At 52.3% G+C, this 17,962-nt stretch overlaps 1 protein-coding gene across 1 annotated transcript in view; it reads left to right on the top strand.

The window, feature by feature from the left end:
• Nucleotides 1-14,644, top strand: part of FAM69C (family with sequence similarity 69, member C) — a 19,210-nt gene extending 4,566 nt beyond the window's left edge. The window contains exons 2-4 of the mRNA XM_012648884.1: nucleotides 5,243-5,926; nucleotides 10,123-10,287; nucleotides 14,447-14,644. Coding sequence (XP_012504338.1) covers nucleotides 5,243-5,926; nucleotides 10,123-10,287; nucleotides 14,447-14,644 — 1,047 coding nt within the window. The remainder of the gene's footprint in view (nucleotides 1-5,242; nucleotides 5,927-10,122; nucleotides 10,288-14,446) is intronic.
• The last annotated feature ends 3,318 nt before the right edge of the window (nucleotides 14,645-17,962 follow it).

Below are 17,962 nucleotides of genomic sequence, written 5' to 3'. Positions count from 1 at the left end.
CTGGGCTCAAGCGATCCTCCTGCCTCAGCCTCCCAGGTAGCTGGGACTACAGGCACGTGCCACCATGCCCAGCTAATTTTTTCTATTTTTAGTTGTTTGGCCAATTTCTTTCTATTTTTAGAAGAGACGGGGTCTCACTCTTGCTCAGGCTGGTCTCGAACTCCTGAGCTCAAATGATCCACCCGCCTCAGCCTCCCAGAGTTCTAGGATTACAGGCATGAGCCACCGTGCCCGGCCTGATACCTGTGGATTTTATATGCAGACACATTTAGGCACAGAAATGTCCTTGTCTTCAAGCTGGCAGCTAGGACATCCCCCGTGCAAAGAAAACTGTGATAAAGTCTGATTCAAACAATGGACCTAAATAAACCACTTTTACTGAGTTAAAAAATAGCTACTTCGAGAGGACATGCTGCTATTAAAATAATTCCGCTATTGTTTCTAACATGACGAAGTTTTTGATTACCTTTTAAACTTGCAATTTGTATATTAGCTTTTTAAAAAAATGCTGGATTAAGTTGTTTTCTGTGTTTGGCAGGCACAGACACACAAAAAGATCCTGCAAACACTGGTCAGCAGCCGTAGTGGACAGATTTTCCATTCTGCATAAGAAGGGTGGGAACTGAAATGCCAAGAAGACTTTGTCGCAGAGGATAACAAGGAACAGCTCACTTGTATACAGACGGCCTCTGACTTAGGATGGTTCGATTTAGCATTTTTCAAATTTACGAAGGTGTGAAGGTGGTTTGCATTCGGTAGAAACCATCTTTGAGTACGTCCAGCCACTCTGTTCTTCGCGGTCAGTACAGCATTCGATACATTACGCGGTACTCAACACTGTATTGTAAAACAGGCTTGTGTTAGGTGCTTGTGCTGACTGTAGGCTAATGGAAGTACTTGTTCTGGGCACGTTTAAGGCGGATTAGGGTACGCTGTGGTGCTTGGTAGTTTAGGGATATTAAATGTATTTTCACTTAACCACGGGTTTATCAGGACATGACGCATCGTAAGCCGAAGAGCTGCGGGATACATTTTAGTGCCTGCTGTGCTTTAGTATAAATGATCTCGTGTGACAAACGGGGTGACTGGAGTCCTGGAAAGTAAGGTTATAAACCCGAGACCCTGCCTGTGGTCGCTGGCCAGTCCCCGACTGGGCTTTGGTCCCCCTGCTCTGCGTCCTGCCCTTTCTAATACCCGGCGCCACAGCAAGAAGCCAGCCGTGGGCGCGGCACGCTTGTAAGCCAATGTGCTGATCTTCAGAAAAACGGCCCAAATGGATGTTCCCTCCAGGATCCACAGGCTGCGTGCCAAACCCAACAATCATACCATGTGCAAAACATCTTGTAACTCCTGTTGGGAGTGGCCTTCCAAATTCACAGAGGCAAACCTCGTACAGATTTCACTCTGACCTCTATCTTATTTCCTCGACGTGCTGCAGCTTTGTGCAAAACCCCGTGCTGTGGGGACCCGGGGCAGCCTGGCCGTGATTTAATGAGAGCTGGGGGCAGGGGAGGGAGGCAAGAATTTCCACTTGGGGGTGGGCCGGCTTCGGGGCCAGGGCTGATTTGATCCTTGCTGGGCAGGAAGCACCTGTGTCAGATGCGGACACAGGGGAGTGGCATTTTTGAGAGAACGCCCAGGTGGTCACGTAGGTGCCTGCTGTAACTTAGCTCTCTGCTCCCCTGAACCATTTTTGGTCCTCTGAACACGGTGCTGCTGCGAAACCCTGGACCTTTGTGCAGGTTATTCCTGTGGCTGAACCGCCGTCTCGCTCTTCTGCTAGACACGCTGCTAATTCCTCTCTCTAAGCTGAGCTCTCACGATGCTTCTCCTCCAGGAAGAGCACCCCCTGCTCCCCGCCTTTCCATAACTAGGCTGGAGCAGGGAGGGAACTAGCATTGGCTGAGACCACCGCTGGCTGGCACGGTGCCAGGAACTGTGACCTTGTTCGACCTTCCCAAGTCTCCTGTGACACAGCATCATCTTTCTCATTTTAAAGACTTGGAAACAAGCCACACAGCTAGTGGGGGCAAAGCCAGTCTGCCCCAAAGCTGAGCCTCACTGTGTTCCTGTCGTGTCACGCTCTAACGTCCTTTGGGAGCCACCTCTGCCCTGGCAGCTGTAGTCGGGCAGTGGCCCATCCTCGCTCACACATGGCTGGGTTAGCTGTGGAAAGCTGGGGCCATCGATTGGCAGGTGGCGAGATGGGGCTGATGCCCAAGGCCTTGCCCATGGCCAGCCCAGCCGCAGGCCTGGTGGAAGAGAGCTGGCTTTGTGGTCCTCAGGTGTCCCTCTCGGCCAGTGGCAATGGTGGCTGCCATTCAGGTGAGAAGAGTGAGGGTCCGGGCAGTCACAGGTGCTCCCTTCCTCACTCCCCTGCTCACGGGCAGATGGAAGACAGGGCCCAGTGGTCACCTGCCACCCTTCTCCCCTGGGCGTCCTCGCTCAGTGGCTGGCAGGACCGAGTCTTCCCCGCACCCTCCTCCCAGCGCCCAGCGACTCCGAAGCTCCCAGCTGAGGACGGCCACCTCCTGCCACTCGTCTGCTACCTGCTTGTCTGTCTTTCTCAGTTCTGTTCTGTACCTCATGCAAAAGCACTTTTGATTAAATTACAAATGTGATAACACTATGAAAATGTTCATGGAATTGAATCAAACCATTTTGGATATTCAGGGTTTTTTGGATTTATAAGGAAATCAGGAAACAATTTTTTGCATTTTCTTATCAGGTTTATTATAGAGACATGAAACTCTGAGTACCATATCAAGTAGAGAGAGAAACCCCCACGATAAGTAAAATGAACACCCTGTGCTATTTCTGTCTCTCGCACCTTCTTGCCCCGTGGCTGTCTCAGTGCCCTCCCTTTCATCCTCACCTCCCGGGCAGACTACCTGAAACTCACTGAGAGGTCCCCGAGGACCCTGGCCGGCTGCCGTTTTTTTCTGCAAGGGGTGATATGGAAGCAATTATAAGCAAAGTGTGGTTGACACAAGGGTCCTGATCCTTCCGTGCTCATTTCATGACCCCATGCCTTGGAAAGAGTTCCCAGGCATAAAGCCAAAGAATGGCGTTTTACCAAAATTCTGTTAAGTTAAATTCCAAGAGGAACACAGCATGCACACAGCTTCCCGTGTGTAGAGCAGTTGCTGAGTGTCTGCTGATGCTGCTGCATTATGGGGGTGCGTTTCGAAAGACCAAAAGCCAGCCTTCTGCAAGCAGGGCAGCCTCGCTGGCTCGAGGATCGGGCTCGCGACTTTGTGTCTGCAGGTCTCTGTGGCTGCATCGTGGTGTCGGCCGCGTGGCGCATGGAGATCTAGAGCCCAGGGGCCGGCAGGAGCCCCCTCGGCAGGAAGCTGGCGGGGCCCCCCTCGGTTGGCCTGGCTTCGCACGGCCTGGCTTTGGCCTTTCAGTCTGTTGTCGGGTGACTGCCTGAAATAGTCTTGAAAATCTAGACATTTCTTTTAAGCACTGGGAGTATTTCTTTCAAATAAGGGCTTTGAACAACGAGCCTGCAGTGTTTATAAAGGCCCCCAATCCCTTATCTGACTTTGTGCGGCCAGGCGTGTTTTGGGTGGTAGAAAGATAACGTGGGACGTATAACTTATATTTTGCATAGGGGGCAGCGCCAGGAATCAAAAAATTAATAATTCTGCTGCAAAATGTATGTGAATTCGTCCCAGATAGAACACACACACACTATAAATAGCCTCACATCTTTTCAGGTGGGCTTTGACGCCACAGGAGGCCAAATGAGTCGTGAAAATCTGGTAGTTTTTGGAGTTTTTTGACTTTGGAATTATTCCTATGTCTAGGCACTGGAGGGACAGTTTCGACTTCATGGAGCTGCTTACAGTCTACTCGGGGGGCACGACACCAGCCAGCGTCTGAACAGCGCAGAGTCCCTTATCTAAGTGTCGTTCCAGGGCCACCCCAGGCTGCCTGGTGCATGCGCGCGTGCTGTGGCCTCCACGTTTCTCAGTGGCCCGTGCAACCCCCAGGCCGGGAGGCAGAGTGGGTGTGGCACGGGGAAGGAATCCGAGGCCCGGAGCAGTTCGGTGACGTGCTCAGGATTCGAGCTCTCTGGGTCTGGTACAGCCCTTTTTCCAGAGCCCCCTGAGGCCCGTTTTCCCCAGCTGGTCCTTCAGGGCACTTGGTAACACATGCAATAGGGTGCAAAAAGCAACTTCGGGATTTTATATTTGTCTCAGGGCCTCAGAGGCGCTAGGATGATCTCCGGTCTCACGGAGCGCTGTGAGCGTTCTGGGAAGAAAGAGACGCCTTTGTGTGCTGACGTGGGAGGAAGAGTCGCTGGTGGGGAAGAGGGTGGGATTAGAAAATACGCTCAACTCCTAATGAAAATGAGTCCATAGACTTTCTGTAAAGGATAGAAAAGAGAGAGGAGAGTGGCGATCCTTTCCCTGCGCTCCGACCTCCCTCCCGCAGGATTGTGGGGCTGGGCCGTCCTCTTAGGGCACATGTCAGCTGGTGGGGAGGGTCACCGGGTCCCCGCAGGGGCTCCGGCCTGAGGTCCCCTGGCGTAGAGGAGAAACGCCCAGGGGATCCTGGGTGGCCTTCCTCGCCACCACCGGGACACAGCACTCGCTCCACCTCCAGATTGTGTCCCTGGTGGCTCCTCCCCGGTGCCTGCTCCCCCAGTTCCCCAGCCCGAGACCTGCTCCGACTCCCGGTGCCGTAGCGGAGTCTCCTCCAAGCTCCCCGTGCCTGTGGCTTTATGGGCCGCACCAGCTCCAGCTGGAAACAGAAAGCCCAAGGAATGTGCCTGCCGGGGTCACTGCAGTGGCCCGCCCCGGGGGCAGGCAAGGGTCCCAGGGTCCCGTCTGCTGAGGCCTGACTTAGCTCTTCTCAGGCGTGGGTGTTACGGCTCTCCGGGTGAGGCCGAAGCGTAGCCAGAGCTGACCTAGCCCCTTCCTCGGACCGTTCTGCGGCTTCAGATTTTCCCAGGACCACCCAGGTGGACGCGGCAGGCCTGCTCCTCCTCCGCGGCTGTCCTGATGCTGCACACCTGGTCCTGGGCCCGGTTAAGCAGCGTCGTGGCAAAGAGATGCTCCTTAACTACCTCGGCTGCCCCGAACGGCCTCTGCTGTTCTCATCGCGAGGTTTCTCTCCACTGCTGGATTATAAGCGTCCTGAGGGCAGGGACCAACCTGTCCCTTTCCCCAGCCTCGGCTGGGCGGTGGCGCTGGCCCCTCCTCTCTCCTGACCGACTGTCCCTTCCTTCCAGTGCCAGGACTACCGGGGCGGCGCGCTCACGGGGGACCTCTGCGAGGACCTGTGCGTGGCGGGGAAGCTGCTGTACCGGCGCTGCCTGTACTACGAGCGGGGCAAGAAGGTGCTGCAGGCCGACTGGCGCGGCCGGCCCGTCGTGCTCAAGTCCAAGAGCGAGGCCTTCTCCAGCTTCCAGCCCCTCGGCTTGCTGGACGGGGAGGCGGAGGAGGGCGGCCAGGACGTCCCGGAGGCAGAACTCCTCCTGATGGTGGCCGGGCAGGTCAAGAACGCCCTGGGCCTGGAGCTGTCCGACAGCAGCCTGGGGCCGCTGTGGCCGGGCCGGCGGGGCGCGCGCTGGCGGGGCCAGCTGGCCAGCGCGTGGGCCCTGCTGCAGCAGGAGGAGTACGTCTACTTCAGCCTGCTGCAGGACTCGAGTCGGCATGTCCTGCCCGTGCTGGGCTCCTGTGGCCACTTCTACGCAGTGGAGTACCTGGCCGCCGGCAGCCCCCACCACGGGGCTCTCTTCCCCCTGGACGAGGCCACGGGTGTCCCCTGGGGTGGCCGGGGCCAGGCCAAGGCTGTCAGTGACATCGCTCTCAGCTTCTTGGACATGGTGAACCATTTCCACCGTGACTTTTCCCACCGCCTCCACCTCTGCGACATCAAGCCCGAAAACTTTGCCATCAGGAGTGACCTCACAGTAAGTGGAGTGGGCCGGCCGCCGAACGGGCCCAAGCGGGCAGGGCGGCCCGAAGGGCAACCGCCGGCCCCAGGAAACAAACACGGGCCCCTCCGGCAACCCCCCCACCGCCAACCCCCCCCCCTCCCGGGGCCAAAAAAAAAATCAAAAAAACCTAGCGCCTGGGTGGGACTTGGAATAAAAGGAGCCCACGGCAGGGGGCAGAGGCCCGGGTGAGGTCTGTCCTCCCTGAGGCCTGTTCTCCTTCCTTCGGAGCAGCTCAGTGGCTCCCTAGACCCTCTCTGGAGGGTCTGTTTGCAGAGCGGGGAGAGTGACCCGCGGAGGAAGATGTAGGCGGGTGGCCCACGAGAGCCGTTGGCACAGCGGCTCTGGAGACGCTGTTCTCAAACTGCCCATGCTCTGTGACCATATGTTTCTTTTTCCAGTGCTTTTTTCCTGGGGAGGTTCTAGTTTGTTTCCATTCCGTGTGAAATACTTCTAGAGGGACAAGTGGAGTTTTTGCGCCTCCCGCAGGGAGGAACCTGCCGAGTGGAAGTATCCAGGCAGATGCATTTCTACCTCCTGCTCTGGGGCAGTGCAGCCACGTGAGAAATACAACAAGTTGGAGAAAAAGCAGCAAAAGGGCCTTCAGTGTTTCATTATGACATAGTCCCCTTCCCTTCCCCCCAGCTAGGCTAAAACTGGCATGCGCAGCTGCCAGCAGGTGAGCGACCAGCTTAGCTCCAGTCACCTCAGCGAGCTGGCCGTCCTGGGGACTGGCTTGTGGTGGGGAACACTCTTCATGGTCAGAACATAAAGGGACAAAGGGAAGGCGCCATTACTGCCAGCCATGGGCCTCCGTGGCAGGTGGCACAGAGTGGCACAGCCTTCCGAAAGCAGCCTGAAATCGAGAAAACTGAAGTTGCCGCCAGTGTAAATCCCTTCTCTGACCAAGCCTTTGTCCCCATGAAGGGCACTGTAGCATCTTGCCCTCACTGCTTGGTCCTAATGCCTTGTCCCTGGCTGCTGGGGGTGACTCAAAGTGTGGAAGGGAAAGAGCTGGGAGGTTCCAGGAGGTTCCAGAAAGTTCTGGGAGGTTCCAGGAGGTCCACACGCCGTGTAGGGGGCTCAGGGGAAGCTTGGCCCTGTCTGCAATCGCTGTCCGGGCCAAGGCGTCCCTGCTTAGTGAGCAGGAGGATTACATCATGGAAAGGTGCTGTCCACCTCAGGGACGTCCTGGGACGTGGCCACGCAGAGGCCTTGGGGGAGGAAGGCGTGGAGTGTCCACAGACAGTCACATGGCCCGGGGCAGTTGTGGGCCAGTTCTCGGCACTCGGTCACTTGTCCATTCATCCAGCTACTGAGGCCGGGAGAGTGGAGGGGAGGGTGAGGACATCTGCTTGTGAAGGATGCTGAATGGGCACCACTGGACGTTTTAATCTATACGTTTGTTGATAATCTAGTCATTGGTTTGCGTGACCCACCTGAGCTGTGTCTCACACAGCATTTGCACACGATATTTGCTCAATGAAGTAATGACTGTGCACCCTGACCTAGCCCCAAACGGTGTTCTGCAGGCTGGGCTGCCCCCCAGCTGTTGCTCTGCCCCAGCCGCGGCTTGGGTGAGGATGGGCGCGAGACAGGACCATTCCCCTTCTCCAGTTCTGCCGGTCTCCACCTTCCGGCAGACACTTAGGTCTTCTACCTGAGATTTCACAACTTTGAGGAGAAAACCAGCAGTATCACCAGAGAACTTGCTAGAAATGCAAATTCTCAGACCCTACCCCAGACCTACTGAATCTGAAACCCCGGGGTGGGAACCAGCAATAAAACAAGCCTCTAGGTGGTTCTGACTGGTGCTCAAGTTTGAGAACTGGTGAGCTCAGGGACCCAGCAGGGTGTCCTGCATCCGAGCCCACGGTGCTGGCGCGGCCTTGGCGGAAGGAAGGGCCACCTTCCAGGTGCGGTGCAAGAACCGATGGTTCCAAGTCCTCACTCACCTGCAGGCCGGAGGCCCACGTGCAGGTCCTGAGGATTCAGCCAATGGCTGTGAGTGAATCGCCAGGAAATGTCGTGACTTAGGGCCCAGAGCTACTGCCAGCAAGGGCTCCTTCCGAACAGATGAGAGGTTTTCCTGCCCCAGAGCCACGCTTTTCAGGGAAGAGCGAAATAGTTCTCACGGATCCCTTTCTAGTCTGACGCCAGAAGGAAGTTTGACGAAGATGAGGCAAGTTAGGTAATTCCGGCAAGTTAGGAATTTTACGACTCTCCTGATATTAAGAAACGTTATGCAGGTTCTTCTGTTTGTTTCAATACTGTTCTGATTTTAGGTGCATAGGGTTAAGCTTGTAAGACCTGTAATCCATTCTAGGCCGTACACTAAAAGTTAAAAACAAATGTGGCTCTCCATGGGAGATGAGAAGGAAACCATCAGAAATGAGAAGAAGTTGTAAGAAGCTTAAATTCTAAACAGAGGTCTGGAGGGGGCTGGGGAGATTACCAGAAACTGTGGAAAGAAGAGAAAGAGTCTCGTAGCCCCAATACTAAATCGTAAAGACAATAGATTTGCTAGCATAGACTTTGTTCCTTTTTAGCATGTTAACCAGAGTAAATAATGAAATCAGCTATTTATTTTGGCTAAATAATGACATAGGAAAGATTGATTAGAATGATAAATTGTTTGCTGAATTAATAAGTAGGCAAAGCCCCTTAAATAGGGAAAAGTTCTATGTTCTTTGTTTTCATTATTCTCCACATATTTTGAAATAAATTATTATTCCCTCCTGCTCTGTTTTACTAAATAATCCCCAAGAAACTTTATGGCCTTCCAGCATCAACCCTTCACGAAAAACTAAAAGCAAAACCAAAACCAGGGGTGTGCCTCCCACTCTGCGCAGAACCGAGGAGGGAATGAACACCGGCCGACGGAGCCCTCTCCTGAAACGCTACCGAGGGAGAAGGCAGGGCCGCGTCTCCGCGTTGACCTGTGAAGGCTTGTGAAATGCCGCGGACTCCGTCAGACGCGTCAACTTTGCTACTAGCTCTTTAATACCTCGAAGCTATAAACAACCTCATTTGGGCAGATGCCAGATTTTCTCAGGTTTGAGCTCATCATTTTTCGTTGCGTCCAGGTGGTGGAGGAAAATCTGCATAATTTAGAGGTTATTACTTTTCTGTGCTTGAAGTCTACCTGGTTCGAAGCCAGGAAGTTAAATCTGAAACTCCCAGTCCTCGTGCTGACGACTCAGGAGTTGGGCCTGTGGCATCAGGGTTTCTGCAACATCAGTCCCAAGTCGAGAACTTAGACTCTGCCATTCCCCGCCCCCCACCCCGCCGTGGACTCAGGTAACGGATACGCCACAGAGAGAGGACGCATAGGCACAGCTCACCTCGTTTTTGCCATCACACCCCCAGGCCTGCCACTCGGAGGCAGCATCCTTTTATTGCTTGTATTTATAAGGATAGATTATCTGTATCTTACGGCTGTTAGCATTCTGACTCTTGAAGGTCAGAGACCAAAGTGAAAAAGCAACAGAGGGATGTTTTTGGCCAGGCAGGGGGCCTGGAGCCTGTAATCCCAGCACTTTGGGTGGTCAAGGCGGGAGGATAGCTTGAGGCCAGGAGTTCAAGACCAGCCTGGGCAATACAGAGACCCTGTCTGTACCAAAAAAATTTAAAAAATTAGCCAGGCATGGTGGCACGCACCTGTAGTCCCGGCGACTCGGGAGGCTGAGGCAAGAGGATCGCTTGAGCCACTAGTTCAAGGGTGTAGTGAGCTTTGATTGCACCACTGCACTCTAGCCTGGACAGCACAGTGAGACCCTGTCTCAAAAAAAAAAAAAAAGAGAAAAGTTTTGGAGATTCTACTTTTAGAGCTGAGAAAGTGTTTAAAGATGCAAAGTGATACTTGTGGTTATAGTTCCAAATCCTTGGCTTTAACTAGTGACTGCAAAGGTTCTTTTTGCCACTAAAGCCTTGCAGTGTCATCTGTGACAGTTGCTTGTGTGAAGGAAAATACGTGTAATTACTCTGGGGGGAGAAAACTGCTCCCCAGGGCGTGGCCAGGGCTTTTCCTCTTGGCTCGGGAGCTCTGCAATCGTGCAATCTGGGCAACGGCGCCCCCAACGCCGGGAAAAGGAGCCACCAAACAGGCTCCCTCTCCTCCTCGCTGAACCCGCTAGCGTCCCTGTGATAGCCGTGTGCTGTTTTGATTACAGGTGGTGGCTATTGATGTGGACATGGCCTTTTTTGAACCGAAAATGCGGGAAATCCTTGAGCAAAATTGCACAGGAGATGAGGACTGCAATTTCTTTGACTGTTTTTCAAAGTGCGATTTGCGAGTCAACAAGTGTGGAGCGCAACGCGTCAACAGCAACCTGCAGGTAAGCAGCTGCCGCCGCCGACGCAAGGACAGGTCGTGTCCTCCCTGTCATTTCTGCCCCCAGCGATGGAGAAGTCCTTAGCCAAGCTGAAGGCAACCTTTCCACCACTGAAGTGTTCAATAATGGCAGGACAGTGGGGGACGGGATAGTCACTTGTTCTTTGTTGCCTACATCATCTACATAATTTCACATGCACATACACACACACACACACACACACACACACACACACAAAACCCAGAGACCCACCCATCAAGGACAACACCGAAAAGAGTGCAAAGCAGTCCTGAGGAACTGGCCAAGCTCATGAGGTTGGGCAGACACTGCAGCCCAGAGGGGCAAGGGGCAAGGCCAGTAGGTGGCCTGTGGCAGGAGAAGCCACATCAGGGAGGTCACAGCAGGTAGGGACCCACACAGGGCGCGGGCATTCACATCGGGTCTGGCGGCACCGCGGTCCCAGACCCGGGTGAGTTCCCCATCAGTAGGAAAACATCTCTCCTTTCTTGGCCGATGCTGCCCTTGGTGCCCTCACCCGAGGCTCTCAGCTGGGGGTGGACACACCTGGCCCGCGGGTGCCGGCGGCAACAGGAGGAGGCCAAGGCTCTGCCAGGGGCGCAGTGTCCACCCTCCGCCACTGCCTGGCGCGTGCCCTTGCTTAGCTTGGCTCTTGCCCGGCACTCTCCTGCCTTCTCGTTCTCCATCCCACCTGCTTCCCCAGTGCAGCCCCCGCTGTAGCCCGTCCCGTCCTCCGCACACCCGGCAGGCCAGCGTGGCCCGGTGCAGACCTGACACGCAGATTAGAGCGGAGCGGCCGGAGGAACACGGTGTGGCACTGTGTCGTCCCGTGGTGGAGGACTGACTGGGGGACACCTGCTCAGCCCGGTGCTTCATCTGGTGGTTCCTGGCCGGGCCGAGCAAAAGCCCCGATTCTGCCAGCCCAGAGTCTGCACAGACTTCCGGGCCAAGTTCCAGAGTCACAGGTGCTTCCCCTTTTAGGAACCCCAGCCGCCAGAGGCGTCTCCATCCCAGCCTCTTCCATGTCGTGTGGACTCACCTTGCTCGGCCCCTCACGGGGCCATTCTCCCGGAGCTGTGAGAATGGGACGATTTTCACTTAAGCGTCCAGCACCTTGCGATCCCATCCACAAAATGAGACCTCGAACACCTGCCCTTTGCAAGGGAATGAGAGTCCAAGGATACTTCCCTCATCCAGAAAGGGGGGTTCTTACAGGTTCGTTAAGAGGCAAGAGGAACACAAAGAAAATTGGCAAGAGAAGAACAGGTGCCAAGTACATAAGTGATGAAATCCAAATGGCCAAACAACTTAGAAAATTGTTTAATCTTACCATTCAAAGACACATTAAAATCCAATGATAATAAATTTAATTTATCCATGGGAGTAGTCATTAAAATGCTATTAATTAACAGTTGTGACTTCAGGGAAATGGAGAAGTGTCTATATCGTTTACATGATGTAAATTATATATCTCTCTCGAGGGTATGTAGCTGTTAGAAATAGTCATGCCCTTTAGCTTAGCAATTTTTTTGTGCACATATCTGATTATTACCTTTGAATAAAGTCTTAGAAATGAAATTATACTTTCTTTAAGAATATGAGAAAATATGCAGTATTATTAAGAGAAAAAATGCAGGTTAGAAATGAGTATTTACAATATGATCCATTTTTGTTAAATAGTATATGATTGGAAAGGGAGATACCAAAATGTCAAAAGCAATCATTTCTGGATAGTAGAATCATAGATAACTTTCTCCATCCCTTATACTTTTTGAATTTAAAATTTTACTGAAATATCCCTGCCCTGCATAAATTAACAAATCAATGGAATAGAATAAAAAATATTTCAGAAATAGACTTAATGACATAGGAGCATTTAACCTGTGATAAAAGGGGCATTTTAGACCAGTGGGGGGGGCTGGTTAGGTCGCGGAGGCTGCTGGGTGGGTGGGCACAACAGGGTGCCTCCCTGTTCCACTCCAGATTCCAGACGGCGCAAATACACATAAAAAATGAAATCTGTAAAGTACTAGGAAAAAAACTGAGAGAATTTTAAATATTATTCTTGTGTAGGGAAGGCCTCTGCAAGTATGAAACAAAGCCATAAGAGGAACCACCGGCAAATTTAACTGTGTTTCAGAAACAATTCACATGGGCGAAAACAAAATTACAAAAAAGAAGAGCAAATTTAAAAGTTAAATGAGAAAATTTGCAAAATGGTTGCATTTTCCCTTACAGACCAGGTGTGGAGAGGATGGGGGGATTACCCCCCGCTGCCGGGGCTCAAGCAAGTCCCCCCAGGACTGTCTTTGCTGAGGTTATACCCACTGCCCAGGGCAGCTTCTGAGATGGGCCAGTGGGAAGGGGCAGGGCTAGATGCCAAGCCTGGCACCCCTTTGCCTCGCTGAGTGACGACACTGCAGGCCTGTCCCGTGGAGTGTGGTTCCCGAGGACATCCCTCAACCAATCCCTGCAAACCTCCATCTCAGAGTCTACCTGCTGGGGAACCAACCTAAAGCAAGGGGCAAATGTCTTGAAGATATAAAGAGCATCTACAAATTAATAAAAAAGGCCAACAACCCAATAGAAATCCAGGCAAAAAATGTAAACTTGACCATTTGTTGAAAAGAAAACACAAATACCTTCGAACCTAAGAAAAATACAAATTAACCCATTTTCACCCATCTGTTGGCAAAATGAGAGAGTCTGTGACGTGTTGGTTGGGGAAGAACAAGCATTCTTGGACACCTTGCTGAGGGAGTGTAAATTGGTACAACTTTTATGGGGTCAATTTAACAATATCTATTGAAACAAAAAGTGCATATACCCTTTGACCCAGAAATTCAATTTCTAGAAATTTAGTGTCATGTGCAAAATAAAATGATGTATATATGCAAGATATTTATTGCAGCATTGTTTATAGAGCAAAAGTTAGTAAACAACCCCAGTTTCCATCGGGGAACTGGTTAAAGAAGTTAGGTACATCCACACATTTGAGATGTAGCCATTAAAACACATGGAATATACTTATGAGAAATGATTTGGAGGGATCTCCCCGATATGTGTTTAAACGGGGAAGGAATTTGTGTAAAATAAAAGGAAATACGCGCGTAGGCTTGTGCAGGCACAGACTCCCTCGAGAAGGCCATTCACAGAAGCGGTCGCCTTGCAGAGCGGGGAACTGTCTCCAGGGTGGGTGGACACTGAGACTACACCACATCCTTAAGGACATTTTAAATTGCGCACATGAAAATGTGTTCTCTATTCAAAAGAGGAATACAATGATTTGTTTTTTAAAAGAATCCTTGCCTTTGCAGGGATTGGGAAATGCAAGTTAGAATTATTTGTCCTTTGTGAAACTGCAGCTCTGTACGATGGTGGCATTTGTTAAGTGAGTCTGACACGGTGTGATGTAGAAAAATAAAACACTATTAATGATGCAGCTTCTAGGCCAGGTCTCCCAACAGGGGCGGGGAGTGGGGGACTGGGAACGCTATAAAATAAGTAACACGTTGAAATTGAGAATTTCAAGTGGTCTTTAGCAGCGGTGAATTTCATACCCTATTCGAATTATGAGACAGTGGCTTCATTTTTACTTCTGCTCCCAGAATAAAATACTTGGAAGGCTCCTACAACAGCCGTAGGCCTGCAGCCTTTCCCCTCCAATGTACCTTCCTTTCACGAGCCTTCAAGTGCGGAAAGGTCACAGGTCATACGTGCACACTGCTTCTCCCAACGCGCCACGTGACCCTCGGGGTAGCCTGGCAGGGTCGCAGTCGTCACTAGACCCCTCGTGGGGAGGAGACCCCCCCCCCCTGCAGCTGCTGCTGCCCTGGGGCCTGCAGGGCGACTCCTTACGCAGCAGCGGCCGCCTGTGACCTGTGCTGGCCCCGGAGCGCTCCCCATCTGCCGTGGGGCAGAAGCGGGACTTGCCCCCTCGCACGGGGCAGCCTTCTCCTCTCCGGGGGTTGTTCGCAGCGGGGAGCGGTTCAGCTTCCGGACGGGAAAGCACTCTGAGCGCGGGGCCTCTGGAGAGCCGCCCGGGCGCTGCGGGAGGAGAGCCGTGCGCGGAGCCCTGGCGCGCTGGGGAGGCTTCCGAGGGCGCTGAGCCGCCCTGAATTAACCGCCCCCTGCTTTCCCTCAGGTCATCTGCGACAAAATATTTCGCCATTGGTTTTCCTCAGCCCTCAAGAGCTCCGCTGTCTCCCTCCAGCTGCAGCTGCAGTTGCGCGAGGCGGTGCAGGAATGCGCAGACTCCCCGAGAGCAGCCCCCGGTGTGTTCTGGAAGCTTCGCCGGCTCCTCCAAGCCACGCAGAGGGAGCTGCAAGGGGCAGAGAAGTAGCCACTTTTCTGGCCTTAAAAACGCTCGCGCGGGAGCCGTGGCCTTCCAGCGACTCCTGCGGTTGTTGAAAGATGAGACGTTTTCACTTCGCAAACGGACGATCTCTGAGATGCCACCGTGCTCTGCGGAAGTGCGGAATCGCCAGCGCTGCGGGTCCGCTTCAGCGGCGGGGACGTGGCCACCCTCGCTCGGTCCCGGCGCGGTTCGCTCTGTTTCAAGATCCGCGCCCGACCTCCGCCCCGTCACCCTGTGCGACATGAAATGAGGAAGCGGGTACAGAGTATTCGCTTTGGGAGCCTCGTGGTCACAAACACAAAGCCCAGCACGCAGCCACTCTCTGCAGAGAGCGCTGTTCTGCCTGCCCGAGCGAGAGTTCTGGCTGTTCTTCGCATATAGCGTTACCATGTTAAAAAAAGCATGGGTGAGTGTGCACAAGTAAGTGTGAGTGTCTCCACACGCGGGTGTGCCCAAGCGTGTGTGCCCACGAGTGTGTCTGCGTGAGTGTGCGTAGGCAAGTGTGTTCATAGTGCGTGTGTGTCTGTTCACACCAGTGAGTGTGAATGGGTGTGTACTGTGAGTGTGCATGCATGTCAGTGTGTGCATACATGTCTGAGCATGTGCACATGGGCGATTCTGTGCATGCGAGTTGCACAGGAGTGTGTGCCCCTGTGTGTAAGCAGTTGAGTGTGTGGGGCGTGTATGTGTTGGGGTGGGCGAGCTGGGTTCTCTAGGGTGTCCTCTGGGACAAGCTGCCTGCCTAGCAAAGAAGTTACCTTTCTTTTGGAGTTAAATACAATAAAAAACAAAAAGTTCCGTCTTTAGGGAATGTCATTTGCGTTGAAGAGCGTGTGATGGCAGCTTATAGTGTTTGCATCTTGCGGAATCCGCTGGCTTTATGGGTCTGTCTCAGGGAGCACTTCGCCGCTCAGCAATGCATCTTCCTCCCGCGCAGGGCTGTGGGTTTGCTCAGTGCGGTGCTGTCTTGCTGCTGGAGAGAGAATTTAGAGTAGAGCGAGTGCCGAGGTCAGCACTGACTGCAGATGGGACTGGAGACCAGCACCTTCCCTTTACTGACTGAGACCGAGTCACAGGCACTTTTGGGACGCCTGTGTCCAGGCCATGCTCTGGGTCTGCACCTGGGCTCAGCCTGAGAACATTACTGGAGGCGCCAGGATGGCCTGAGGCCCCCAGCTCTGAAGTCTGCCATCCCAGAAGACTTGCCCGAAGGCCACCGTTACCTGCTAGCCCTGTCCCCTCTTCCATCACCATGAGCAGTTTTCCCAATGACACTGAATTTCACAAGGGGTCCCCTTTCATTGGGTGTAGGAGACTCCCTTTGTGTTCTTTGGCAGGAAGGAAAACCCATGTCAGTCGCTCTTGTGGCAGAAGGAAATTAAAACCCCAGTTTGATGCCCAGGCCTAAGACCCGTGGATTAGTGGATCCCGAGGGAAACAGCTGGCTTTGGAACCCCGAGCGGAGGCTCCCATTGCACCAGCCCTGCACCAGGTGCCGACACTTTTCTGGATGGTGAGGGGCTCACCTGGAACCATGGTCACCTTCTGGGTGGGTTCTTTATGAGCAAACATGTTTACAGGAGGACAGGTGTGAGACAGCGGGGGAGGGAGGGAGGGAGGGAGGTAGCCAGGGCTTTGCCATCTGTGACCTTCAAGAGCGGAGTTTTGTGCTGGGAGGTCAAGCGGTCTCTAGTGGGTAGACCCTGGGGTGACAGCCCTTCCTTAGTGGCTCTGAGCTCACTGGCCAGGCAGCAATGCTACCAGGAAAGGGGACAAGTTTTCATATCACCCAAAGTGGAAGCAAATGTTTTTCTTTACCATGGAGACTATGCAGCATATAATTACCCAACACAATAGTGGTTTTCTTGCCGGGAGGGAGCTGTTTTATCTCGTTCCCGTAATGTTTGGCTACGCAGTTACACACACACACACACACACACACACACACACACACTCGCCCTTTCCCCTCCCTGCCTGGAGAACTCCCCTTAGGGCGGTGGCTCTGTCTGTGGCGAAGTTTAGTTTTTAATTTTCAAACCCTTGCAAAAGAATGCTTTTATACAATACAATAAACAAACACTGTATATCAGTATTTAGTAATTTAATGTCACAAATGAGATTGCTCCTTGTTGATCTAATCGAGCGACAACCCTACTCGTCAGGGAAAATGTCTACCTAAATGGTTTCTATGTTTTGTTTTAATAACATGGAAAGACAAAAACACTCTCAGAGATATGTTGATGGGAATTGAAAAAGAGATTATAAAATAAGCTCAGCAAACTCAGCCTATCCCTTTTTAAATTGTATCCTAGTTAAAACAAGTAGTGATTTGTTTATCTCCAATCCTTCTCAGCAGTCAATTCCCACCATTTATCTTGAAAAATCACAGTTATAACGATCTTACGACGAAAAAAGTGATTCCAGAATTGTTTCCCTGTTGCGTACAGCTCACAACCCTCAACACATCGTGGGCTGTGACGATGCTTTCCTGTGCAGACATCGTAGGTGGCTCAGGCCCCAGGTTTGTGGACACCTGAATTGGTCAACAAGTAGGTGGACACCCAGGCAATGTCACGTACTGATGCAAACGTTTCCAAATGCTGCCGATATTGCTAAACCACCTTTACCAATTCTCATCTCCTCACACAAGGCAAGTGGCTAACAGTTCACAGACATGCTCCTCCGAGAAGTCTGCCAGGCTAAGCCTCTCATGGGTCCTGCCCCGTGCTAAGGCCCAGCCTGCCCTGCCCACTTGGAGCACCCAGGATGAATGTCCAGGACATTACATTATCTTAAATTATGGGAAGAATAGCGTTTCTTTTTTTCAAACAGGTTCTCGTTTTTATTTTTTATTTCAGAATATTACGGGGGTACAAACACTTTGGTTACATATATTGCCTTTGCACCACCCGAGTCAGAGCTATAAGCATGCCCATCCCCCAGACAGTACATACCGCACCCATTAGGCGTGAATTTTACCCATCCCCTGCCGACCCACATGCCTGATAGGTGATAAATGTTACTTCCAGATGTGCACCTAAGTGTTGATCAGTTAATACCAATTTGATGGTGAGTACAAGTGGTGCCTGTTTTCCCATTCTTGTGATACTTCACTTAGTAGAATAGGCTCCAGTTCTATCCAGGATAATACAAGAGGTGCTAGATCACCATTGTTTTTTATGGTTGAGTAGAACTCCATGGTATACATATACCACATTTTATTAATCCACTCATGTATTGATGGACACTTGGGTTGTTTCCACATCTTTGCAGTTGTGAATTGTGCTGCTATAAACATTTGAG

This window comes from Propithecus coquereli, unplaced genomic scaffold (genome assembly GCF_000956105.1).
Source record: "Propithecus coquereli isolate 6110/MARCELLA unplaced genomic scaffold, Pcoq_1.0 Scaffold296, whole genome shotgun sequence".
In the NCBI taxonomy this organism is placed as follows: Eukaryota; Metazoa; Chordata; class Mammalia; order Primates; family Indriidae; genus Propithecus; species Propithecus coquereli.
This window is presented reverse-complemented; position numbering and strand designations above follow the sequence as displayed.